Source organism: Oncorhynchus kisutch, linkage group LG7, assembly GCF_002021735.2.
Source record: "Oncorhynchus kisutch isolate 150728-3 linkage group LG7, Okis_V2, whole genome shotgun sequence".
Lineage (NCBI taxonomy): Eukaryota > Metazoa > Chordata > Actinopteri > Salmoniformes > Salmonidae > Oncorhynchus > Oncorhynchus kisutch.
The window spans coordinates 35,670,763-35,697,147 of record NC_034180.2 but is presented as its reverse complement, the minus strand read 5'-3'; the positions used below and the strand labels follow the sequence as shown (position 1 = coordinate 35,697,147).

General features: G+C 42.3%; 1 protein-coding gene across 2 annotated transcripts in view; it reads left to right on the top strand.

Moving 5' to 3' along the window:
- LOC109894545 (pleckstrin homology domain-containing family G member 3) overlaps positions 1 to 26,385 on the top strand; it is a 55,643-nt gene that overhangs the window by 6,582 nt on the left and 22,676 nt on the right. For both annotated transcript variants that reach the window (XM_020488114.2, XM_020488113.2), the window contains exons 2-3: positions 3,730 to 3,797; positions 24,407 to 24,915. In XM_020488114.2, the coding sequence (XP_020343703.1) occupies positions 3,749 to 3,797; positions 24,407 to 24,915 (558 nt within the window). In that variant the 5' untranslated portion in view covers positions 3,730 to 3,748. The remainder of the gene's footprint in view (positions 1 to 3,729; positions 3,798 to 24,406; positions 24,916 to 26,385) is intronic.

Below are 26,385 nucleotides of genomic sequence, written 5' to 3'. Positions count from 1 at the left end.
AACTTAAATTCCCCTTATCTCCCAATCTCTCTTCAACTGAGCACAGTCTATAATCTCATGGCAACATCTGCCTATAACAACTTTGTCATTTGTTAGAAAAAGGTTCCTGTTGGAATTTAAACTCTGGCAGTCTGGATCAGGAAAAACCCATAAGATCACAGGAACAAGGGGTATCATCTGCTTCGCTGAAAGGGGTATTACAGACCAAGTGATCTATTGCAGCTTTAACTTAAACACCATCAGATTATCCATGGTGGCATCTGTGTCCACTTAGATAACAAGCTCCAGATCTCCAGAAGGGAGGTTCAGGTTGCGGCTAACACACTTATCAGCTGTGGGAACAAATGCTCTCCATTTGTGTGTAAAGAAGGCTGGCTTCAGCACAAATGGCCAACTCCACATAACTGTCAACCTGGCTAGTGGTTACCTAAGGATTTCAAGGAAGTTTTGATTCTGACTTTACAGTTTTCATAACTCAGCAAATGTGATGATGGATAATGAGGTATAGAAGTTTAAAATGCAGTAAATCTGTAGGTTGGGGGTGATAAATTACTGTGTTGACCTTGTTCTTTCCAGAATATCCTTTTATAAACGTTATTTTTCCATTCAAGTGTGTTCTCTGATTTTAGTTTTTTTTATTTAAAATATTTTGTGGATCTGGCATTTTAATGGACTACCTTTTGAGCCCTTATTTCTTGTCTAGTCACTCATTGACCAGTAAGGGTTCTGAGAGATTAGCAGTGGTGTAAATTACTACTTAAGTAGTTTTTTGGGGTATCTGTACTTTACTATTTATATTTGACAACTTTTACTTCACTACATTCCTGAAGAAAATGAGGTACTTTTTTCCCCCATACATTTTCCCTGACAACCAAAAGTACTCATTACATTTTGAATGCTTAGCAGGACAGGAAAAGTGTAAAATTCAAGCGCTTATCAAGAGAACACGTGGTCATCATCTTTGGGAAATTACCTTTAAGTGTTGGAGTATCTGTAAATTTTAAAAATAAGAAAATGGTGCCATCTGCTTTGCTTAATATAAGGAATTAAGTTATTTAAACATTTTACTTTTGATACTTAAGTATACTTAAAGCCACATACTTTTACTCAAGTAGTATTTTACTGGCTGACTTTTACTTGAATAAATATCTATTAAAGTGTAGATACCTTAACTCAAGTATGACAATTTGGGTACTTTTTCCACCACTGGAGATTTAGTGTGCTCATTCAGCTGGTATAGCTCTGAGGTCATGGTTCCAGATCTGTCTGAAGTGGACTTGCTCAGTGCACTGGGGGAGGAGTTCAAAGTCTTGCCTTAGACATGAACAATATTGGTGAAGTCCTCCACTTCAAAATCAATTGGCTGTACTTGGTCAAAGGGTCTTTTTTGAAGAGGCTTGAAGCTTTAGGAACCTTAAACAAAAAAATGACAGCCTTTCATTCACTGAAATTATTTCTAGATGTAGCACCTGTTACCTAATTTGATAGCTGGCTGTAACACAGCATGTAAATTGATTTATATTTCTTCGACTCATGTTTTTATAGTTCAGACACCCCAGTAGGGTTGACATGTTTGCCTGTCGATAGTACTTAGCACCTCTGAACATTGCTGGCAGTCACACTTTTCTGTTCACACAGCAAAGAACTTAATCTCGTCAGCCTTGTTAAAATATTCCAAACCATAAGGTGGCAGTAGCATTGTTTGGCAATGCATGGTCTGTGTGTTGCTTAATTTATGGTCTCGATTCCAATGTTAGCTAGCTGCGCCAATGTTGCTATTTTGTAGAAAGTCCTTGTTGATACTAGCCAGATGGCCATGCCTAGATAACTACCTAGTAAGATGACAAACCATTTAATTCACTCTCTATAATCCCCCACTACCAGTGCCAGTTTATAACCAATTGTTTAGCTAGCTAAAGTTAGCATATTCGCTAGCTAGCACAACAGCCTAGCGTCCTTAACTAGTTAATTCCAGAGCTAACACAGGCAGCTGTTTCATGGAAACTAATCTATTGTGATCTAATTGACTGTCAATACTGACTACAGTGGTTAGCTAACTTGAAGTATTTCGTTTTGTGCGCATTGTCAGTGCACTTAGCTAGCTACCATCTCAGTCTTCATTGCATATAAAATGAAACTGGCTCATGACATTTAACCGTGGATATAGAAAATAGCAGAATATATTAAAATTCAGTCACTCCTGATTGCTCCCCTATGTGGGGGTTTGTTCTCTGATTGGCTCAAAGTTGAGTTATTGGCCAATGAGTATTTTGATTCTACAAGTAGAAATGTCAGGTTCGTTGCTACCTGGTCGGCACTCAGCAGCTACCGCTTTTTTTGTTCTAGCCGAGAAGGAACAGCCTCCCACTGTGCGTATCTATCATCAGTGAGATTCTGTGTTTCATGCTTTAGAACCAATAAAATGCCTCTGATGCATGGTTCCCAGGCGGCATGGTGTTAATACACAACCAACTCCACAGCTGCAGGAGCCATGCTCGCTGTTAAACCAATGATCATAATGTGTTGAGCAGGGCTCTTGTTTTCACCCAGCGTTCCTGTGCAACTTAATTGACAAACCTCGTGTGGCAGTGGGCTTGGCCTCAGCAAGCCAGCCTGTCAGCTCGTAGCAATGGCCACAGATTGCACTCGGGAACAATGCCCGACACTAATCCCTGAAGAATTCCTTCCTCTCTGATCTAGCTGTGTGAAGAATGCAACTTGAAAGATGGAGGCTCGCTAAGAATCACAGGAGATGAGTTCTCAGGCCCAGTCATCACTGTTAATTTAATTTTGAGGGAGAGAAGCAGTGATGTGGGGAAACTGGCAGAAAGGGTGGGCCTGGAGGTGACACACATCATTAAGACCAAAGTACTCTGGCATGATGAGGGCCAACCTAACTGCAGGCCACTGTTTGAACTCCCCGACCTGTCAACATGTGAAGCCTATGAAAAATGATGCCTCAGCTTTTTATTCAATTAAGCCCTTGTGGATTTGAGTTGGAAACTATTATAGAAGAGGGTAGCTAGCTATGGAATTTGTGTGGATTGTGGTAGTTTGGTTACAGTAAGGCCTGTTTGACAGGATTTCACCATTACCTTCACACACTCTTCAGACGACAGCAGAATTCAGATGTCTCATCCCAGCTAGGACCTTGTAGCTCTGTCATGTCACTGGTCTGATATAAGTCCTGAGATTACAACATGAGCTATCTACACAGGCCTATGGAGCCCCATATGTCGGAGAGTGGCTGGCGCGAGCTAACGCAGACTAACCATGCAGTCATCAGTGGAATGGGAGGAATTTCTCATGCTGATAAGAATCCAGCAAGTTTCCCTCACTCATGCATAAGCTTAGAGGAGTGAGGAATGTATGAGTTCCTTTAGCATGGTCTAGAATGTAGGCACAGAAGATGGTGTAACATGTACATTTTAATAATACAAGGTACATGTGTTCACCGGGGAAGCTGAGCAATGGGAGAAGGAGAGGTTTAAAGCTGTGATGAAGCTAGATGTTCATAAGCAGGTAATGCAGCTCAATACTGTACAGAATCTAGATTGAGTTGACATACAACAGGACATCACAACATTGTCCATACCGCAGCGGAACATGTGTTTTGTCCTCTTCCGGTCTTCAGCAGAGTTGCATTATTATGTGAAAGCTTATGTATTGTTGATCGTACTGCAATGAGTTGACTTGAGACTGAACCTACTTTATATGTTGTCTTGGCAGGTCCTGAGGCCTGAGTGCCATGCCAGAGGAGTCCCACAGTGCTCTCCATAAGGGCCCAATGGGGGAAGGTAAGACCAGCCCTTTTAACATCTTATTGACTTTATGTAGTTAGTCGTACAGTAGGCTATATGCTGTGTGATCTGAATTCTCCGATGCACTGGTAAACAATGATCACTTGGTAGTCTACAGCTGAAAGTCCATTACTAACCTCTGACTTGATTTTTGCAGTAATGTTTGTTTGGCATTCTACAGTCACATCAGCAAACTAATGTGACAGTGATGGGTTATTCTAATCCAAATATACAGGTTATTTGCCTTCAGACAGAGTCCTGCATTGGTGAGTGGAAAAGGTCTGGCAACTGCAGAATAAAGAACATCTGGAAAAGCAGAGCTCAGAAACTCATGAATTCCCTGCCCACAGTCGGTCAGAGCTGGCCTGGCAGAAAAACTTTGATTCTGGAGCTAGACTGCCCCTTCTGCATTGCTCAGACCCTTTAATGTGCAAACAACAAACAAGGATCAGGATGTGTCTCAATCTAAAACCGTTCCTATGCTTTACCTGGCCAGTGTAACTGACCTGCGTGGGTGGGTGGGTGGGGGGGGGGGTGCTTCCTTAAATTATACTGAACAAAATAGGAAATAAAAAACTAAAGTGTTGGTTTCATGAGCTGAAATAAAAGATCCCAGAAATGTTCTATATGCACAAAAAGCTTGTTTCTCTCAAATGTTGTGCACAAATTTGTTTATATCCCTGTTAGGAAGCATTTCTCCTTTGCCCAAGGTAATCCATCCACCTGACAGGTGTGGCATATTAAAAAGCACTATCATTACACAGGTGCACCTTGTGCTGTGGGCAATTAAAAGGCCACTAAAATGTGCAGTTTTGTCACACAACACTGCCACAGATGTCTGAGGTTTTGAGGGAGTGTGTAATTGGCATGCTGACTGCAGGAATGTTCAACAGAACTGTTTCCAGATAATTATGTTAATTTCTCTACCATAAGCTGCCTCCAACATCGTTTCAGAGAATTTAGCAGCATGTCCAACCGGCCTCAGACCACATGTAACCACGCCAGCCCAGGACCTCGACATCCGGCCTTTTCACCTGCGGGATCATCTGAAGAGGGGAGGGGGTTTGCTGAGTTTTTCTGTTAGTAATAAAGTGCTTTTGTGGGGAGGAACTCTCTGATTGGTTGGACCTGGCTCCCCAGTGGATGGGCCTATGCCCACCCATGGCTGCGCCCCTGCCCAGTCATGTAAAATCTATAGATTTGAAGCCTAATGAATTTATTTCAATTTACTAACTTCCTCTAACTCGGTAAAATCTTTGAACATGTTGCGTTTTATGTTTTTGTTAAGTATGCATTTCTTTGCAAATAATATTTAATAAGAACTCTACACAGTGCTCCTTTGTGCCTGTGTCCACATTGTCGTCGTCCCCCCCCCCCCCAAACCTCTCTTCTCCACTGAACACATTTGGCGCTGAGCTTCTACTCTGGCTGAAGAATGCCAGTGTGTCAATGGCTCCATTTTTCCTCTCCATCCGTCCTTTAGCCACCACCATGGCCAAAAGAGGCCAGTGGCTTGGAGGGGGGGACGTGTGCCGCCCTCATGAGTTGTCTCGTTTTCTCAGACTGTATAGTTCAGTCTGTATTCAGGTGCCTTTAGCAATTAAAGCCTCAAACAAATCTCCCAACTGTTTTCACCCTCAAATTGTAGTTAAACACATTTTTGTGGCTTATTTGAACTAACGCGTGAACCCAGGAGTTAAAGAAGCACGTTGTCAATTTGTCTCCTGTGGCTGGATGAATGTTAACGGGAGGCTGGGAATGTTGTCTTTTTGAGGTAATGATTGGTCGACGTGAAGAACTAAGAGGAATGTGTGAAAGGAAGACCCCGCTCTGTGTGAAAGTAAACAAAACTATGACGTTGTCGTGACTTTCCAGCTCCAATGCATATCTGGGGTTAAAAGACTCAAAAGTTTATGAAGTGACCATTCAGTTGAAAGAAAAGCCAGGGGATTTGTTTTACTGCCAACAGCGTTACAATAACATCAGACACGGCTAACATGGGACAAGTCTTGTCTACCTATGGCTGTCATGAAGTCATAGTCTGGCACTGCTCCATATATATATATATATATATATATATATATATATATATATATATATATTAAACTTAGTCAATGTCCATGCTGTAGGAAAGCTAATGTACAGCTGTGTGAAGCTGTTAATGAAACGTGGCTGAACCCAGTACCAACAAACCTCAGGACCAGGGTGCCAAAGATCAGAGCTACCCCTGACCTACTTAGTAGAGTGTGCTGAAATTGGAAAGTAGCTGTGCTTGCGGAATGTATGGCTCTGTGAAGGGGTTGTACTAATTTGAGGGATCCACCCAGTCCCAGCAGCAGCTGTGCCAAGTATTGGCATGGTGTTCCAGACTATGGTGATCTAGCCAGGCAGTAGGGGCGATCTGGCATTTCTGGGTTAAAAATGTGATGGTGTGTTAGAAATGCCAGGGGTGATTTTTGGTCTGAGTTTGCCAAGAATGAGGACCAGGAATGACTGGTCCTCTAAGTGCTGCTTGTTTAACTGAACCTCCAGACCTTTACTTTTGCCCCTCATTCTGCTCCTCTATCAGTCATAGGCTGGTTGGCTGCACCAGCTCCAGTCACATGCACTCTAGGTGCATGTGGAGACTGCTTAGTAAGGGTTTTAATGCTCTTGTCATTTTAGATCCATTGAGTGCAACGCTGATCAGTATGTACCGTAAAACTTTAATAGCCCGGGCGTTTCTTTGCTTATCACTGAACACAACAGGCACTTTTTATAGACTGCCTTCTATTTGCGCCAGGTGTCTTTCTTAATGCACACAGCTTTTGCTAATTTGCATAGCTAGTTGTTTAATTCAAGCATTCACTTCTAGCATTTTAATACTTTTAATTTCCTCCACTGTCACATTTATTTTGTCTTTAGTATGCCTCCTATTTAAACACTTTTTTATCCTTGACAGAATTATTTTCCTTACTGATTTTTGGCAGTTCCTATTTTCACAACTAAAGGTCTGTACTCCTGAAGTTGTTGCCTGTTTATGTTTGCCAGTTAGCTAGCAGTTCTTAGGTGTTGGCAGCCAATCACTAGCAGTTTCTTACTACCAATGAATAAATAAAAAAGATATGATATTCTTTTTTTCCAGGTCTATACTGGATTATTTCATGTAACACATTAAACCTCAAACAATTTTGAACCAATGTTTATTTGAAACTGGTGTTTTATTTGCTAAAATGTCATTGCCTGGCTATTAAAAGGGAACAGCTGCTATTTGAGCCTCTGCGTTTAGGCATTATAATTGAAGTTTTTCGGTATGTGTTAACTTCTATCGTTGGCTGAAGAACTTAGTGTTTTGGGACCAGGTAGAGCAAAATGTAGGATAGTCACTTGACTTGTCTTCAACATTTTCAGAAAACCTACTATTCTTATGGTTTTTTTCAACTGGTGAAAGGGTTTAGCTCTTTTGTTGCCAATGCCTTTATACATTCAGCCTTATACTGCATTGCTCAGTACCCTGCCTCCCACAGTCACATGGAAATGTATCAATAGCTAGGTTAAAGAATCCGCATAAAACAATATGCTCATTTTCCCACCAGAGATGTTTCCGTCAAACTGACTTATTGCGGATAAAAGTTGGTGCGTGATGACGTAGTGCACATAAAAATAACTGATGTTTTATTTCCATGTGCCAAATAAGTTAAGAGTTGAAAATGTGATTGAGACCCAAACGCACCAGTTTGTGACAACTGTTGCGTCTATATGGCAAATGTGCCCACTCTAGTCTTGGCACGTGCGCTCTAGCCAACAGCTCGCAGATAGTGTGGGTAGGCTAATGATGATGAGATTATTATGGATAAGTGCGAGAATTTTTCTTTTGTCAAACTGCAGCCAAGCATCAATCATGTCACTAGAATAAACCCTCAATATTTTTTGGAAAGAATGACCCTCGGCACCCTGTCAAGTTCACATTAAATTAATGAATCTGTGGCTTAATAAACTGCATGCGTTTACCAGTCGTAATGGGAGGACCAGACAACATATCGTTGCGTGACTCAAAGTTTACTTCGATATAATTTCGATATATTATGCATTTCCACCGCCATTTCTCGCATAATTAATTTTACCAACCCACAGATCCCACCATGTCGAACGAACAAATTGTGTCAACATTTTAATAAATTGTACTGGAATTTCCAGTTGCCATTTTTTTTATTTTTTTTTATGCGTCATTTCATCAGCATGAAATGGTTGAATGGAAACCTGGTTAGTGTGAATGATTTTACTGTCTCTTACAATGACATTCCTCCCAGAACTTTTCCAGTGGATTACACACATTAGTCAGACTTTCTGCTGAGTCTGATTCTCAGATCTGGGGAGGATCCACTTATTGTGCTACCTGTCTAAAAGTAGCTCATGATAATCTCCTTCCATTTAGAAACCCCCGCATTAGTTTCCTCGGAAACAATGCTGCTTGTTTAAAAAAAAAAAAGTTTCCTGTGTCAGTGACCCTCAGTTAACATACTCCATCCTGGATGGACTCGAAGTCCCCAGACTCACCACCACCTCACTACCCAGCTGTCCCCCAGTTTTGCCCTCCCTCCTCAGTGGGACTCACTCTGCAGGGAAGTGCTAACGGGGCCCTTGGCCTATCTGTGGACACAGCCTGGTGGTAAAGTTTACAATGTGCTTGGACTGCTGTCAGAGGGCGTGTTGTCCAGAGGAAATGGACCTTTTGAAGAGGCTCTTTGGGCGGTGTGTTGCATGGAGACTTAAGTGGATCATCACATGCCTGTGCACTGAGGTCAATTGGCACTGCTGGATCCTTCAGCACTCAAACATTGCTTTGTAGAAACTTACAGGATTAAATCAGGGTCTTTGGAAAAGATAAGCATCTTAAAGACTAACTCTTTTTCTCTCTTGTTCAACCACTTTCTTCCCCTCATTAGTATTGGAATGATGGTACAATAGGTTGTATGTGCAGATAAATGTTTCCCTTGCTGCCAATTTTAGTTTTTAATCACAATGTTTTTTTTCCACTTAAAACAATTGTTGATCAACAATTGTTTTATAAGAGACCTGATCAACAATTGTTTTTTAAGAGACCTGATCAGGTCTCTAAAACTAAATGGGGGGAATTAGGAATTCCTTTTCAGAAACAAGGTAATGGAAATTAAGCAAGTGCACAGCTGAACTTGCATATGATTAAGAACACGTCTATACAGTATATTCAACAATCACATTGTCATTATGGCAACTAAGCTGTGTCTATTTAGAAAAAAGTCAACCACAAACAGTTTCCGTTGTAAGCACAGGATACCTCGCTAGATCTTGATGTATCTTGTGGAATGCAGGTTCAGGTTGTGTGCTCAGCCTCATTCACTGCTGCCATTCAGGTTTATTTACTGGCCTCTAAGCTAATCATTAACATTTCTTTGACAGTTTTGAACATTGAAGGCAAAGTGTAAATAAAACAGGCTAGAAGTGAGATTCTTGTAATACCATCATCAGTGTTTAGTCGCTAGCGACGATTCATGGCTGTGAAGCTGGTTTTCCTGACCTTGTGACTAGGGGCAATGGTTGGTTGTAAGGTGCATGATAATGTAGTCTCTGACTAATTGTTAGCGTCAGCCTCTGCCTCCTGAGCAGCAGTCTTTCCCAAGGGGATAAACTCCAGACTACACCCTCTGTTCCTTTTATATTTTATCTTAAGGGGAAAGAATGGAGGGGATGTTGGGAAGAGGAAGCTCTCATTTGAGATGTAGAGCAAAGTGCAAGTCCTGGGTTTCCCCAACGGCATGACGCCAAGCCTTTGGCTCAAAGCATAACTTAACTTATTAAGGGGCGCCTTCGCATCCACAGAAGTTTGATGCAAGTTAAGGATATATCCAAAAAGTACTAATCATCCAATTAGAGCGGTGTATTTTCCAGCTTGTGTGCCTTTAAAAAAAAAAATATATATATATATATATATATATATATATATTTTAAATTTTAAGTCAGCTTTATGGCTAGAAGGAATATTTAGGTTTGCGGATGCACAGTCGAGACATACAGATACCAGGAATGCCATGGTAGCAGTTAATCAGGAAAGTTAATAGCGTGCTCAAAAAGGTGATGAAATTTCTCAAGTATTCCTACGGGTTGCTTTCAAAATCATCTTTTGATTATACCTATTCTTATGAATCAAGACAAAGGGAATACAATTGTCTAATTCTTGTGATTTTTACGATGAAAGGCTAAATTCCTTTTTTTGTTTGACACAACAGTGTGATTGAGATCCAAGATTCATACTGTGTCCAGCAGAGTGTTCTGTAGTTGATCATATGTCTGAGAATCATTTATATTTTAAGTAATCACTCAGCTTCATTTGTTGCGTGAGTCTGTGTGAATAGAACAGCTATGTCCAGCAGTACTAACAGAATGGGTGGGGCTATACTATGCTGGTGCCTGCTTAGGAGGAAGAACACTGCTCACACAGTGAAGGACTTGATACATGTTTCATTTTCATCCTGGTGAACACATGCCACTTGAATGCCAATATCAGACCTGCAACAGGAAACAAGTCCAGGGTTCAGGAGAACTGTGTGGTCTTCTTTCATTGGCTTTCAGCCTCTAAAAGAGGATGTATTCATGATCCTTTGTTTTCATAAGTGTCCATGCAACTATAGGAGGGAGAGGAATTTGCATGCTGGATGTTAGACAGGTAGTCTTGTTTCTCTGTGCTAGTTCCTGATTTGGTTAGAAACATTCAAGGATCATTTAAAGGATGAAGACCAGTCACTTTTTAATGGAGAGTGTTTCATATCAAACAGATGAGGATTATGAGACTACCAAGTACCCTTGATACAGTCCACCTTTTGTTCATAAGGAAATGTCTGAGGGTATAAGCTGCAGCAGGAGGAGTCACAGGTGCCTGTTTTGCATGTTGTTTTGACATTTTAATGTGTCCTATCAGACAAACAAAAAAATATATACACTGTTCAAAAAAATAAAGGGAACACTTAAACAACACAATGTAACTCCAAGTCAATCACACTTCTGTGAAATCAAACTGTCCACTTAGGAAGCAACACTGATTGACAATACATTTCACATGCTGTTGTGCAAATGGAATAGACAACAGGTGAAACTTATAGGCAATTAGCAAGACACCCCCAATAAAGGGGTGGTTCTGCAGGTGGTGACCACAGACCACTTCTCAGTTCCTATGCTTCCTGGCTGATGTTTTGGTCCCTTTTGAATGCTGGCGGTGCTTTCACTCGTGGTAGCATGAGACTGAGTCTACAACCCACACAAGTGGCTCAGGTAGTGCAGCTCATCCAGGATGGAACATCAAAGCGAGCTGTGGCAAGAAGGTTTGCTGTGTCTGTGAGCGTAGTAGCCAGAGCATGGAGGCGCTACCAGGTGACAGGCCAGTACATCAGGAGACGTGGAGGAGGCCGTTGGAGGGAAAAAACCCAGCAGCAGGACCGCTACCTCCGCATTTGTGCAAGGAGGAGCAGGAGGAGCACAGCCAGAGCCCTGCAAAATGACCTCCAGCAGGCCACAAATGTACATGTGTCTGCGCAAACAGTCAGAAACAGACTCCATGAGGGTGGTATGAGGGCCGACGTCCACAGGTGGGGGTTGTGCTTGCAGCCCAACACCGTGCAGGACGTTTGGCATTTGCCAGAGAACACCAAGATTGGCAAATTCGCCACTGGCGCCCTGTGCTCTTCACAGATGAAAGCAGGTTTACACTGAGCACATGTGACAGACGACAGAGTCTGGAGACTCCGTGGAGAACGTTCTGCTGCCTGCAACATCCTCCAGCATGACCGGTTTGGCGGTGGGTCAGTCATGGTGTGGGGTGGCATTTCTTTGGGTGGCCGCACAGCCCTCCATGTGCTCGCCAGATGTAGCCTGACTGCCATTAGGTACCGAGATGAGATCCTCAGACCCCTTGTGACCATATGCTGGTGCGTTGGCCCTGGGTTCCTCCTAATGCAAGACAATGCTAGACCTCATGTGGCTGGAGTGTGTCAGCAGTTCCTGCAAGAGGAAGGCATTGATGCTATGGACTGGCCCGCCCGTTCCCCAGACCTGAATCCAATTGAGCACATCTGGGACATCATGTCTCGCTCCATCCACCAATGCCACGTTGCACCACAGACTGTCCAGGAGTTGGCGGATGCTTTAGTCCAGGTCTGGGAGGAGATCCCTCAGGAGACCATCCGCCACCTCTTCAGGAGCATGCACAGGCATTGTAGGGAGGTCATACAGGCACGTGGAGGCCACACACACACACTACTGAGCCTCATTTTGACTTGTTTTAAGGACATTACATCAAAGTTGGATCAGCCTGTAGTGTGGTTTTCCACTTTAATTTTGAGTGTGTCTCCAAATCCAGACCTCCATGGGTTGATAAATTTGATTTTTGTGTGATTTTTAGCTCCGACTGGAAAAATATGTTTTGAACGGTTATCCGACTCTGAATTCTAAGTCTGGAACTCTTGCCTCTTTTTTTAGAGTTCTGACCTGAAGATCACTGACGACATGATTCAACCTTGTTTTTTCCATAGTTCCCAGTTGTAAGTTCCCAGTTGTGAGTCACCATAAATCCAGAGAATGCCAGACTGATGACACAATTTTCTCACAAGAAGGACTGCTGCGCCACCTTCCTATTCAAGTGAGCACAGCACATAAGTGAATCAAAAAATGTATTGTATGCTACTGCATAAATGTAATATGCCAGGGAGATATTGTTTACTGTAGTTAAGAAAGTAATAGGAAGTGTATGTTGTGTAGTAAGCTGTTAGTAGCCCATGTGCCTCATCCTAATAATTTGGTCCCGTTCCCCCTCTTAACTTAGCCTACTGTTCTGACTTGGTAGGGCACAGCCTAGCCTGTTTTAGGGAAATGTAATCATTGACTATTGTAAGAGCTTTCATTGTCTGCTTATATGCCCACTTTATTTATCCTACGGTTCTGACTTGGTGTACTGAGAGAACACTGTAAGAACGGCCCATGTTCTGAATTCTGTTGTGGTACATTTCAAAAGTGCTTAACATAGACAATATAACTATGTTCATCCTAGGTCGTTCTTAATTTGAAATTACGGATATTTTATCCACTCGTCGTCCCCTTATGCCATAGTTTGTACCTCTCAATTGTCAGTAGAATCCACGTTTTATTTAAGCAAGTCAGTCATATCAGCAATGTATATTTTATTTTTTAAGCCAGTAAATGAGGTTGAATTAACTGTTTTGCTGCCAGCAAGGCTCTGCTGATAGTCAAGCCTAGCAGTGGTAAGGACTCACTCAATGGTGCTGGAAAGGAAGCTCTGCTGTTGGGACAGCTTTATTTAGGCCCTAACAGTTTGTGGGAACCATTTGTCATTGTTATAGTGCAATTCATGTGTTGTGTAGTGACTGCTGGCATGCATCTAAAAAAATCAGAGTTTCTTAAACTCTACTGTGGGTTTGAAGATTGTAGTTGAGAAGGTTTATACGTACAGTACATCCCAAGGTAAGGATTTCTCAGACCCAAGAGAATATCTGTAATTTCTCACCTTCGTCATAGTGAGCACCCGGGTGGAAGACCATGTTCATCACTGCACTCTTGTTAAAGGTATGGGTGAGATTTAAGAAAATGTTTTCTTATTGGAGTATTTATTCCAAGGTGTAGTTTTCATGTATGGTAGTATTACCAACCTTTCAACACATTTGATTTGTTGCTGGATTTTCATGTTTCAACATCTCTATGGATGGATTTAGATCCTTTGCTGTTATGTATTACTATTATTTTCAACTTGGTTTGGATTCCTTAGCTCATGTAGTCAGTTCCTCCTATTGAAATCAGGATGTGTTGCGTTAGACAGAACCTGTTAAGCACTGAGTCTCTCCATAGCAACTGATTTGACTGGGCCATAAATATTTCCTAGGACAAAAACAACAACCCTTTATCCAGTGTCAAATTTACATATGAACATGGAAGCCAGGGCAGGTTGGTTTGCATACCCCCCACCTGAACATGTCAATCTCACAACATCTCTCAATGCTTTGCAACTGACAAGTTACACAATTCTGTGGCTTGCTTGTCATATTCTGTCTTATGAAGGAAAGTTGATGTTGGAAAAAGGATATAGCTTCCTGATGAAGAGGTGTTCTCTATGATACATGAGACAATGGTGGGGAAATGCAAAAGATTATTTGTCTTTGCCACTCATTGTACTCATTGACCACACAAATGTCATGTTGTCAGGAAAAGGTCCAGTTGGGGATGTCTTCACAATATTGTTTTGATCACATGGACTGGAAAATGTTCCAGGTCGCCTGAGAATAGTATTGATGTTTACACTGACTTGGTGACTGGGTTCATCAGGATGTTCCCACTGTTAAGATTTTAGAACTTATCCAAACCAAAAGCGGTCGATAGATGGTAGCTTTTGTGCAAAACAAAGTGGGAACCACCACATTTAACCATGGCAAGGTGACTGGGAACATGGATGTGTACAAACAGACCAGCTATGACCTCTAAGGCAATGGTGGAAAAATGACAGTACAGGGACAAGGATTTGAGAGGTATGTGTCAAGGACTCCCAGACAATCACTGATTACTAAGGGAAAGCCAGTCATGTCGTGAACACCGACTCCTCGCTCCCGGACGAGCTAAACACCTTCGACCACTTAAAAGAAAATTACATTGAGCTGCTAACGCAGGCCCCTGCCACTCACGAGGACTGTGTGCTCCCTGGTTCTCCGTGGCCAACATGAGTAAGTCATTTAAGCGAGTTAACCCTCGCAAGGCTGCCGGCCCGGACGGCATACCAAGCCGCGTCCTAGGAGCATGTGCAGACCAGCGGGGTGGAGTGTTTTACGGATATATTCAATGTCTCCATATGTCTGGCCTCACTTCAAGATGTCCACCATTGTTTCTGTACCCAAGAAAGTAATTTAGTTCAGGTATCTTGGCTATTTCCCCATAGCACTCACTTCTGTCATCATGATGTGCTTTGAGAAGATAGTTAAGGACCATATCACCTTCACCTTACCTGACACCATAGACTACTACAATTCACATACTGCCTCAACCGATTCACAGATGACTCAATCGCCATTAAACTGCACACCGCTCTATCCCACCTGGACAAGAGAAATACCTATGTAAGAATGCTGTTCATTGATTACAACTCAGCCTTCAACACCATAGTGCCCTCTGAGCTCACCACTAAGCTCAGGGACCTGGGTCTGAACCCCTCCCTGTGCAACTGGGTCCTGGACTTCCTGACGGGCCTACCCCAAGTGGTGAATGTATGCAGCAATTCCTCCACCATGCTGATCCCCAACATGGTGGCTCCACAGATGAATACTCAGCCCCCTCCTGTACTCCCTGTTCACCCATGAATGTGTGGCCACGCACGTCTCCAACTCAATCATCTAGTTGCTGAATATACAAGGGGTAGGCCTGATTACCAACAATGACAAGACGGCCTACAGGGAGGAGGTGAGAGCCCTGGTGGAGTGGTGCCAGAAAAACCTCTCCCTCAACGTCAACAAAACACAGGAGCTGATCGTAGACTACAGCAGAGTGCACACGTCCACATCGTCGGGGCTGCAGTGGGTGTGTCAAAAGCTTCAAGTTCCTCTGCATGTAAATCACTGACTACCTGAAATGGTCCCGTCACACAGATTGTGGTGAAGGCTCAAGAGCACCACCTCTTCAACCTCAGGAGGCTGAAACGGATTGGCTTGGCCCCTAAGACCCTCAAAAACTTCTACAGATGCGTCTACTGAGAGCATCCTGTTTGGGCTGTATTACTGCCTGGTACGTCATTTGCGACATCTGCAACCACTGGGCTCTCGATGGTGGTGCAGTCAGCCTAACGCATCACCGGGTACACACTGCCTGCCTTCTAAGGACATCTACGGCACCCAGTGTTACAGGAAGGCCAAGATTATCAAGGACCTCAGCCACCCGAGCCATGACCTGTTCATCAAAGCTGGGACCGAGAGTCTTAAGAGTCTGATGGCCTGGAGATGGAAGCTATTTAACAGTCACGACTAGCTGGCCTCCGCCCAGTACCCTGCCTGAACTTTAATCACTGTTACTAGCCGGTTGCCACCCGGTACTCTACTCTACACCTTAGACTGCTGCCCCATGTACAGAGCCATTGAATACTGGTAATTGTAATGTTTACATACTGTTTTACCCCCTGTGTGTGTGTATACTGTTTTCTAGTCATGGCTCATCCTATATAACTACTGATGTACATGCCTTTTTTCTAGTCATCTACTGTCTATACACATTGTTTGTGTGTGGGTGGTACCAATCAATTTGGACACCTACTCATTCAAGGGTTTTTCTTTATTTGTACTATTTTCTACATTGTAGAATAATAGTAAAAACATCAACTATGAAATGGAACATATGGAATCATGTAGTAACAAAGAGTTAAACCAATCAAAAATACATTTTATATTTGAGATTCTTCAAAGTAGCCACCCTTAGCCTTGATGACAGCTTTGCACACTCTTGGCATTCTCTCAACCAGCTTCATGAGGTAGTCACCTGGAAAGTGTTTCAGTTTACAGGTGTGCGGAATTTCGATCAAGAATTCCGCACACACTATGCATTTTGAGCCAATCAGTTGTGTTGTGACAAGGTATGATTGGTATACAGAAGATGTCCCCATTTGGTAAAAGACCAAATCCATATTATGTTGAGAACAACTCAAATAAAGTAAAGGACTGTCGTTTCTCTTTGCTTAAGACATGAATGTCAGTCAATCTGGAACATTTCAAGAATTTAAGTTTTCTTGAAGTGCACTTGCAAAAACCATCAAACGCTATGATGAAACTGGCTCTCATGAGGACTGCCACAGGAAAGGAAGACCCAGAGTTACCTCTGCTGCAGAGTATAAGTTCCAGCCTCAGAAATTGCAGCCCAAATACATGCTTTGGAGTTCAAGTAACAGACACATCTCAACATCAACTGTTCAGAGTAGACCGCATGAATCGGGCTTTCGTGGTCGAATTGCTGCAAAGAAACCACTACTAAAGGCCACCAATAATAAGAAGAGACTTGCTTGGGCCAAGAAACACTAACAATGGACATTAGACTGGTGGAAATCTGTCCTTTTGGTCTGAGTGACGCAGAGTCTGTGAAGCATTCCAGGTGACGCTGGTTGAGAGAATGCCAACGGTGTGCAATGCTTTCATCAAGACAAAAGGTGGCTACTTTGAATTGTCTTAAAGACATAAAAATATATTTTAAGACTTATTACATGATTCCATATTGGTTATTTCATAGTTTTGATGTCTTCACTATTGTGTATATTTTTGGGAGGGCGGGGCTTTCCTGTTTTTGCATGTTATTTTTGCATTGCAAACTGATGCGACACGTATTAAACAATGTTTTAATAAAATATATATCATTGAGTTAAAGCCGCATACAAACCAGTGTCTTTTTGTTTTCTTAAGGCAGCTCCAAAATGCAGGTGTTTCAGCCTAGCTCAGTGCTTTCTATGGTGGTGGGGCAATCCAGCAGAAAATACAGAGCGTTGCGCTGTGATTCGCTCAGTGTTCTCACTCATGGGGACACTACTTCACCGCCAAGTCTAAGGGTAGAGCTCAAATTCTAGCCTCTTGGGTGCTCCATATTACATTTAGAAGTGCCCATCCAAGAAGGCTCAAGGTCATTGGCTACAGATAAAATTACGCTAAGTCACATTTGTAAAGTAGCTTTTATGGAACTGATCATGTCAACATCATACTTTGAAAATCTTAGCTAGCAATCATCATGAATCATGTCGACAATCTACTGGCAAATTATTTTGAATCCTTGTCATATGAAGATAAATTGTAGATCAAACGTATCGGTGCTCATCGGCCATTGGACATAAATCGCAAATTTAAATCGCAAATTCAACAATGTGGTTATTGCAAACAATCATTAGCCTGCTATTCAGTAGAGTGGCTGTGTGGTCCCAAGTCTAAGATTAAGGCTCATTTGCCATGCTGTCAATGAAGCATGATTTGTGCCGCACTCAAAACAACTGGTAACGCGGAACTGCAAAATCTGACTTTAGTGAGTTCAAGACAACCGGGAACAAAAAAAAAAAATGAGCTACAACTGGGGAAAATACGTTTTGAACTTTCTTCCAACTCGGAATTGTACATTCGGAACTCGGCCTCTTTCTAGAGCACCGACCTGAAGATCACTGGCATGATTCAACCAGTTTTTTTTTTTCCATAGTTCCCAGTTGTCTTGAAAGCACCATAAATCCAGAGAATGCCAGACTGATGAAAGTTTGACAATTTGCCCACAAGGACCTCCGCGCCACCTTCCTATTCATGTGAGCACAGCACAAGGCGAGTCCAAAATTGTGTATGCTGCTGCATAAATGATGTAATATGCTAGGGAGATATGTATACTGTATCTAAGAAAGTAATACTAAGTTTGTTGTGTAGTAAGCTGTCAGTAGCCCATGTGCCTCACCCAAATAATTTGGTATTTTTTCACCTCTTAATTTCACCTAATGTTCAGACTTGGTGGTTCACATGTAGCCAATAACCTGTTTATGGGAAATGTAATCATCAAATATTGTATGAGCTTTCATTGTCTGCTTATATGCCCCCTTTTTATTTGGTCAATAACAAAAGTTTATTTTCCACCATAATTTGCAAATAAATTCATAAAAAATCCTACAATGTGATTTCTGGACTTTTTTTTTTCTTCTCATTTTGTCTGTCATAGTTGAAGTGTACCTATGATGAAAATTACAGGCCTCATCTTTTTAAGTGGGAGAACTTGCACAATTGGTGGCTGACTAAATAATACTTTTTTGCCCCACTGTAGTTTTGTCAAGTCGGTTAGGACATCTACTTTGTGATTGACATGTAATTTTTCCAACCATTATTTACAGACAGATTATTTCACTTTTTATTCACTGTATCACAATTCCAGTGGGTTGGAAGTTTACATACACAAAGATTGTACTTTTTGGAGAAATGTCCTCGGGTCTGATGACACAAAAATAGAACCATAATGACCAACATTATGTTTGGAGGAAAAAGGGTGAGGCTTGCAAGCCAAAGAACGCCATCCCAACCATGAAGCACGGGTGTGGCAGCATCATGTTGTGCGGGACTGGTGCACTTCACAAAATAGATTGCATCATGAGGGAGAAATGATTGTGTGTGTATATATAAATTATTGAAGCAACATCTCAAGACATCAGTCAGGAAGTTGAAGCTTGGTCGCAAATGGGTCTTCCAAATGGACATTGACCCCAAGCATACTTCCAAAGTTGTGGAAAAATGGCTTAAGGAATACAAAATCAAGGTATTGGAGTGGCCATCACAAAGCCCTGACCTCAATCCCATAGACAATGTGTGGGCAGAACTGAAAAAGTGCGTGTGAGCAAAGAGGCCTACAAACCTGACTCTGTTACACCAGCTCTGTCAAGAGGAATGGGCCAAAATTCGCCAAACTCATTGTGGGAAGTTTGTGGAAAGCTACCCAAAATGTTTGACCCAAGTTAAACAATTTAAAGGCAATGCTACCAAATACTAATTGAGAGTATGTTAACTTCTGACCCACAGGGAATGTGATGGCTGAATTAAATCATTCTCTCTACTCTTATTCTGACATTTCACATTCTTAAAATAAAGTGGGGATCCTAACTGACCGTAGACGGGGAATTTTTACTGGTATTAAAATGTCAGCAATTGTGAAACTGAGTTTAAATATATTTGGCTAAGGTGTATGTAAACTTCTGACTTCAACTGTATGTTCAATTGTATTCTTCATACTATAAAATATTGCCATGGAATTCTAAGCAAATTAATTAGTGTAGGACAGATCAGCGCCTAACATAAGGACTGGGACTACTCATACATAAGGACTACTCTTTGTATGCTATTCTGTTCTTCTGAAATGGACTACATTTTCTAATGGTAAATTACTGTGAGACTGGCAGTTACTTGCTTGACAATCACCGACCGACACAATTTTGACTGTCACAGTCCATATCTACTACCATGTCCCGTTCAAAGAAGCTTAAATATTTAGTCTTGCCCATTCACCTTCTGAATGGCACGCATACACAATCTGTCTCCAAGGCTTAAAAATCATTTTTAACCAGTCTCCATCTACACTGATTTTAAGTGGATTTACAAGTGACCTCAATAAGGGATCATAGCTTTCACCTGGTCCTGTGTCACTCAGTTGGTAGAGCATGTCACTTGCAATGCCAGGGTTGTGGGTTCAATTCCCATGGGGGACCAGTACAAAAACTCACTAATGTAAGTCGCTCTGGATAAGTGTGTGCTAAATTAGAAAGTGTGTGTGTGTGTGTGTGTGTGCCGGACTCTGACATTGCTCGTTCTGATTGTTTGGGATTTTGTGTATTGCTAGGTATTACTGCTCTGTTGGAGCTAGAAACGCATTTTGCTGCACTTGCGATAACGTCTGTATACGCGACCAATAAACTTTGATTTGACATGTCACTAATTCCAGTAGGCTGTCTGAGATGGACACCATGGTCGTTGTGGAGAAGACTAGGTGTTTTCTGATCATGAAACATCCTTTACATCAACAGTACCTTATTTGGTTCTGTACCGTATGTAGTTCACATCAATCATGTCATCATCGGCAGACAGGGTAATATCAGTTTTATGTTGTCAACTTCAAAAGAATTATGGCTGAATTGTAAACGTCTGTAGATTACATCTGTTCTAAACTGTCTGATTACTCAGCGACCCTTTAGAATGTCTTGGCTTCCTTTATCTCAGGCTGTGGAAATACTATACTATTGCTCAAAGCCAGGGGATGATGTACTCTCTGTTAATTACCTGCGCTGTTATTCCAACTAGACCTGGCTTGGCTCAAGGGAAGTCCCATGGACCTGGAGTTCTCATTCTTTTAATTTTCTGACACTGTCTGTTCAAAGTGGCCCAAAAAATGCAGGTCCCATTCACATTGAAGAACATTGTTCAACAGTATAATCTAAGGTGATCTATAGCTGCCCAGGGGGCCGGAGGGCTGTGAACTAACAGAAGTAGTCATGCTTGTGGAATTTACATTGTCTGTGAAGTTTAACAGGCAGCAGCGACCAGGAATTCAAAGAATTACAATTAAGGGTTCAGAATGAATACAGCAGGAATCCCAGCTATTCTTCCTAAACAACGTGATTAATGAAACAGCCCATAGTACTGTGTTCAGACATTAGCAGTTGATCTGATGTAATCCCTGAGCATGTACCTTACTTTACAATGTGACTTATTTTTTAACCTATTCCATTGTCATACTGTAACTATTTGGAACAGAAAACACCATTTGTAACACTAAGTTATTGAAGTTGCAGTGTAGGCTAAAATGTACTCCAAATACTATGGTCTTTGTAACCTTGACTTGGATAATACTTCTGTTTGGCTGGGTTAATGATTGTATTGACATGGCAGCTGCAAAAAGAGCTTGACATAGGACTAAAACAATTTTACCAAACCTTTTAGTATGTGACTGAGCTAAAACTGGAGGGTTTGTGTTTTGATTGTGTTGCTGTCACTCGGATTGAATAATATTGTGGATATAAAGTAGGTCTAGATCTTTTCTGTTTTGCTATTTTGTCCGTCATGGTAAATGACTGGCGTACCAGAGATGTGTACTTTCCTCTCTGCTTATCCTGCGTCTGACTTCCTTGTCCACAGAGGCCCAATGGAAACTCTGCCCTGCATCACAGTAGGCTAGCTAACTTAGTGCTAACCTTATTGCCAGTGCCACATGTTTACCTAGGCCTACAGTAGTTTCCCGATAGTGATGGAATTTAGGCTTACTGGTGTTTTAACGATGCATCTTTCCTGCAACGGCGAAGATGTAACATGCATTTCCCAAAACACCACGAAAAGCGAATTGTCGCTAAGTGCCTTGTTGGAGGATGTTGATACTAAAAGGATCAAAAACGGGAGCGCTGCTCTCGGATCAGCTTTCTCCATTCAAATCTTTCCTTAACAGTTAATTATTTCACAATACTGACAACAGATCAGCTCCTATAGAGATATTACCACCTACGGCTGCTTAAACCAATAAAAATTCACAAAATCACCAATTTGGCACGTTAGGCTACACACATGTTCAGACAAATTAGACAATAGCCTACAAATAGCCAAATAGAACTCAATTGATTAAACAGGAAATTGATTTTACAGCTTGAAATAGGCCTATAGCGTACTGTTTATTTTAATGGAATCATCTCAGTTTTCATTTTAAGCATATTTTTTATGTTGCTTGTTTTGTTTCAATTGCTAAGACATTGACGACTTTGTAGTCCGCTTTGTTCTGACGTTATCGGTGGTCGCAGAGACAGAATTACATGGTTTATCAATGTTTAGCTGAAAGCTTCTGTGTATAAAGTGACACGGGAGGGCAGAAAAGCATCTAACGATGCACTTGGTCCGAGGCAAGTGTTAGATTATGACCATTTTCAAGTGCAACGTTAATAAGGATGGTTTTCCCCAAAGAAACACTCCCACGAAGGTTCTAACAATGAACTTAGCTTCTTAAGGCTTTCGGGAAACCTGGCCCAGGGCATTTAATTTGCATTCCTTAACATTGCCTGCTACATCAAATCAAATTTTACTGGTCACATACACATGGTTAGCAGTTGTTAATGCGAGTGTAGCAAAATGCTTGTGCTTCTAGTTTCGACCATGCAGTAATATCTAACAAGTAACCTAACAATTTGCAAGTAATCTAGCAAAGCCACTCCATGTGTGTGGACAAAATCGTACAGAGGATCTCAAACCAATGGAGTGTGGTATCAGGCAAAGAGTACTTTCTCTTCAGTGGGTAATCGGAGTAAGGAAAGGGGGTGGGGAAGTTGCAGTAGAGTTGGTTTACGATTGCTGTTTTCTCATATCATGTCTGGTCTGGGTGCTAGTGCCTTAGTCCTTCATGAGTTATGTTTCCTGCCTTACCCATCCAGTACAGCATTTGGATTAGGACCAATCTCACTGCCATGACTTGTCCTGATGGTGGTGATCCTAATGTTGAGTGAGTCACACCATTTATTTCAGAATTCTGTAAAAACCATATTACAATTTTATTAGCCTAGATCAGGTTATATCATTTGCTCTCCACTTGTAGAACTGAGCGCCTTTGAGACTTCATTAGGGTTTGTTAGGAGACCGGAAGATTAGGGTGTATGTTTGGACTGTCCTTACTCCCCCAGTATCACCTCCCAATGGCTGGGCATTGACGTCAGCACAGCGGTTCTAGGAAGGGAGGGGGAGGCCTTGGCGGTTGGCGCTCAGAACAGGCGAGGTAGTAATTTTCACAGCCAAAAGTAAATGGGGAAAGGAGGAGCTTCTGTCTAAGCAGATACTACAGCACAGCAGAGACCAACGGCCTACTGTGCTATTACTCCCTGTAAGTAGTACTATTACATGGTTTTGGAACTACTTTAAACAGCTTTTAAGAAGTGGTCAAGGTCAACCTTTGCTTGCAGGCTCATCCCATGCTTCCTCTGACTTGACATGCGTGAGTCTGGTGTTGTTGCAGACGAGCTCTACAGTGGATTGTAGCCCAGACTGAGATCACTGACATCATCCTGTCTATAAGTCTGAAGAGGGAGAGACACTTGTTTTGTTTCCTGTATCTGTTGACTCTACAAATTACTGACCAGTGACCTCAGATCTTTCATCTACAATTTCTAATCATTTTTGTTTTACATTCATTATACCTAATCACTATTGTGATTCTTTACTATATAGAAAGGGCCTTAGTTCTTCTGAAGTCATTGCTGACAGATCACATTTCTGTCCCGCTTTCCAAGTCCAGTCAAATGGCCAAGCTGCCTAGTGACAGGTCCATGTTATTAGTTGGTGGATGTCTGCCAACGATGCACATTTTATGACTGCGTTATTGATTTCATTAAGAATGTGTCAACACTGCTGTAGTTGGAAACAATTTCAAAGAGTGCTCCATGAAATGTCTACCACCGCCATCTCTCAAACTCTCTGTTCTCACTTGGCAATATCCCTGACCTGGCTTAGTCACTGCTGTGGCCAATTAAGGGATTTGTTCTCGAAGGTGCAGTTTATTGGCAAGAATATGTATTTTTTTAATAATGCAAAATGGGTTTGACCTTTGACCTTCAGAATACTTTCTGTGACTTCATATATTTGGAACATTCCCTGTCTGGGCAGGAAGGATGTGAAACTGAATATGGAATCAATTTCTCTTGATTTGAAAAGTAGCTCAATAAATTAGATGTATAAACAGGACTCTGGTTCTGACTCCCCTCTCTTCTCCCAACCTGTCTCCCCCTCAGTTTTCCTTCTGTTTTTCCAAGACTTTGCCAGTACCAGTAAGGGAGGTTGGAGGAAATGGCTGGGTTTTCCAGAGAATGTGGAACGCTGTAATTGGGGCATGTCCATAGGATTTGAGAAAGCCCCTTTTGCAGTAGAGCACTCTTCTTCAGGCTGGGACGCTGAACACTGGGTTCATACTGTCATATCATCTGACTACAGTATTTGATTAAATGGATCTAAAATGTAGTGGAATGTGCCAATTTTAACAATCTGTTTCTGCCCATGTGCCCTGAGACTCTATTCTCAATCTCATTCTCACTCTCTCCTCTCTATCAGAATCTCCTCGGTTGTACTCTGCCCTCTCCATCAGTGGTGGCCATGAGAGACAAGACGGCTACTGCCGGCTCTGTGCTGACCCCTCAGCGGGAGAGGCTGAGCGTCCAGTGAGTCTGGTGTCCACTCTGTCCTCAGTATCCTCCCAGGACAGCCACAGCCTCTACGGCAGTACCTCAGCCCTCCCCTCCACACCACCTCCCCCCAGTGGAGCGGACATTGACCTGGAGCTCAGCCCTGCAGAGGGAGCCAGGGAGCAGCCACAGATCAAGACGCAGGGCCTCAGCCAGGGGGGGACCAGAGACCAGTGGCTGAACCACAGTCAGACCAGGTCCCAGTGCAACAACAACGCCACCACCAACAGGAGGACTAATGCACCTCAGACCCATACCTCACCCTTTGCCACTGAAGCCATGGCGCCCAACCCTAAGCTCAGCTACGTGGACCATGTAGTCATGGAGATAATTGAGACGGAGCGCATGTATGTCAGGGACCTTCGCAGCATCGTGGAGGTGAGTCGCCTTGAGGGTTACATCCAATCAGTTCTGGTTATTAGGACGTGATCTTAATCAATGCAATCTTTTCACTATAGGCCATATGATTAGTGTAATTGAATAGGTCATTTCAGTGTTTCTTTTGGAATGGTATGTAGTTATGACTTAATATCTGTACCTCCTTTTATATAGAGGTGATTTATTGGAGTTGGCCAGTAATGAGACAAAGGAATGGGCTTCATGGGTTTAGGTTCTCAATTTTCCTAGTGACTGCTGGCCTTTGAAGCCACGTGTCTCTGGTACCAATAAAATATTCTAGGGTTGATTGTTTTACCAGGATCTAGTTTGATTTCCTGTTTTTTTTATTTTTAAGATGTGGTTCAGACAAATGTTCCCTGTGTATTTCGTAACTCACAATAGCAGTTGCATTTCTTTTCCAAATGGTATTCTCATATCAGATGGAGAATTCCCTAGTATGTAACCATTATAGCCTGTAAGACCAGCAGATTAGAATTATAGAGTAGCTGTTGTGTGGTTAAGCTTCTGTATGTAGGTTAATGCTTTCTATATGTTTATATTACTGTGAAAGCATACAGAGCTGAGACTGGGATATTTTCACGTATTTAGTTCTAAAGCAGAATCAGGGCCAGGACACAGCATCTCAAGGCAGAAACTTCTCCCCTGATGATCTTGGTCAGAGATTTGAACAGCTGCTACTGATTTCATCTTCTAGTTGTGGCAAATGGGACAGAGTTGATTCATCCGCACTGCAATCAAGTCAACTGGTCTCTTATGGCTGCTGCCTTTGTAGTCAAACAACTACCAACTGTGCAGATTGATCAGCCTCTCCTATTGCACCCTTCAGGTTGGAATAATTATCCTCTTTGGATGAGTACTGACAGGAGTATGGTGGCGTAAGTCCTGTTAAGTGCAGGTTATAATGTCTTTAACACATGATGCAGACAGGTCAGAGGTAGTGTGTTACGGGCACTCCTCACTGAGTCTCTGTGTCTGACTGGGCTGCTGGCGCCTTCCCTAGGTGTTGAAGGGAGATCTGCCCTTACCGAGCCCTCGCTACAGCATCCGCCAGAGTAATGACACAGTCCTGCTCCCCAGACACTCTCACACTTCCACAGGACTTCCAACTTTTCCATGAGCACTGCCTAGCTGCCTGCTGCACTGCGACCCAAACTAGGATACGGAGCCCTCCGGGCCCTAGCAGGCAATGGCCAACAAAAACACAGCCATCACAATGCCAACTGAAGAAAAATAGGAGAGTAGCAACTTTTTTTTCCCCCACATGCTGTTGAGGTGGGAAAAAGCTGGCCCATTTTCCAATAACAAAATCTACAATTCTCTCAACCCCCAAAAAGTTCAACCTCTCCAATCTAAATGCAGCATTTCAATGACTTGCTCTGCAGTAGCATCTTATTGTGCAAAGTTACAGTAGCAGGGATGTTAAACTTGTCACTTCAGTGATGTATTTGA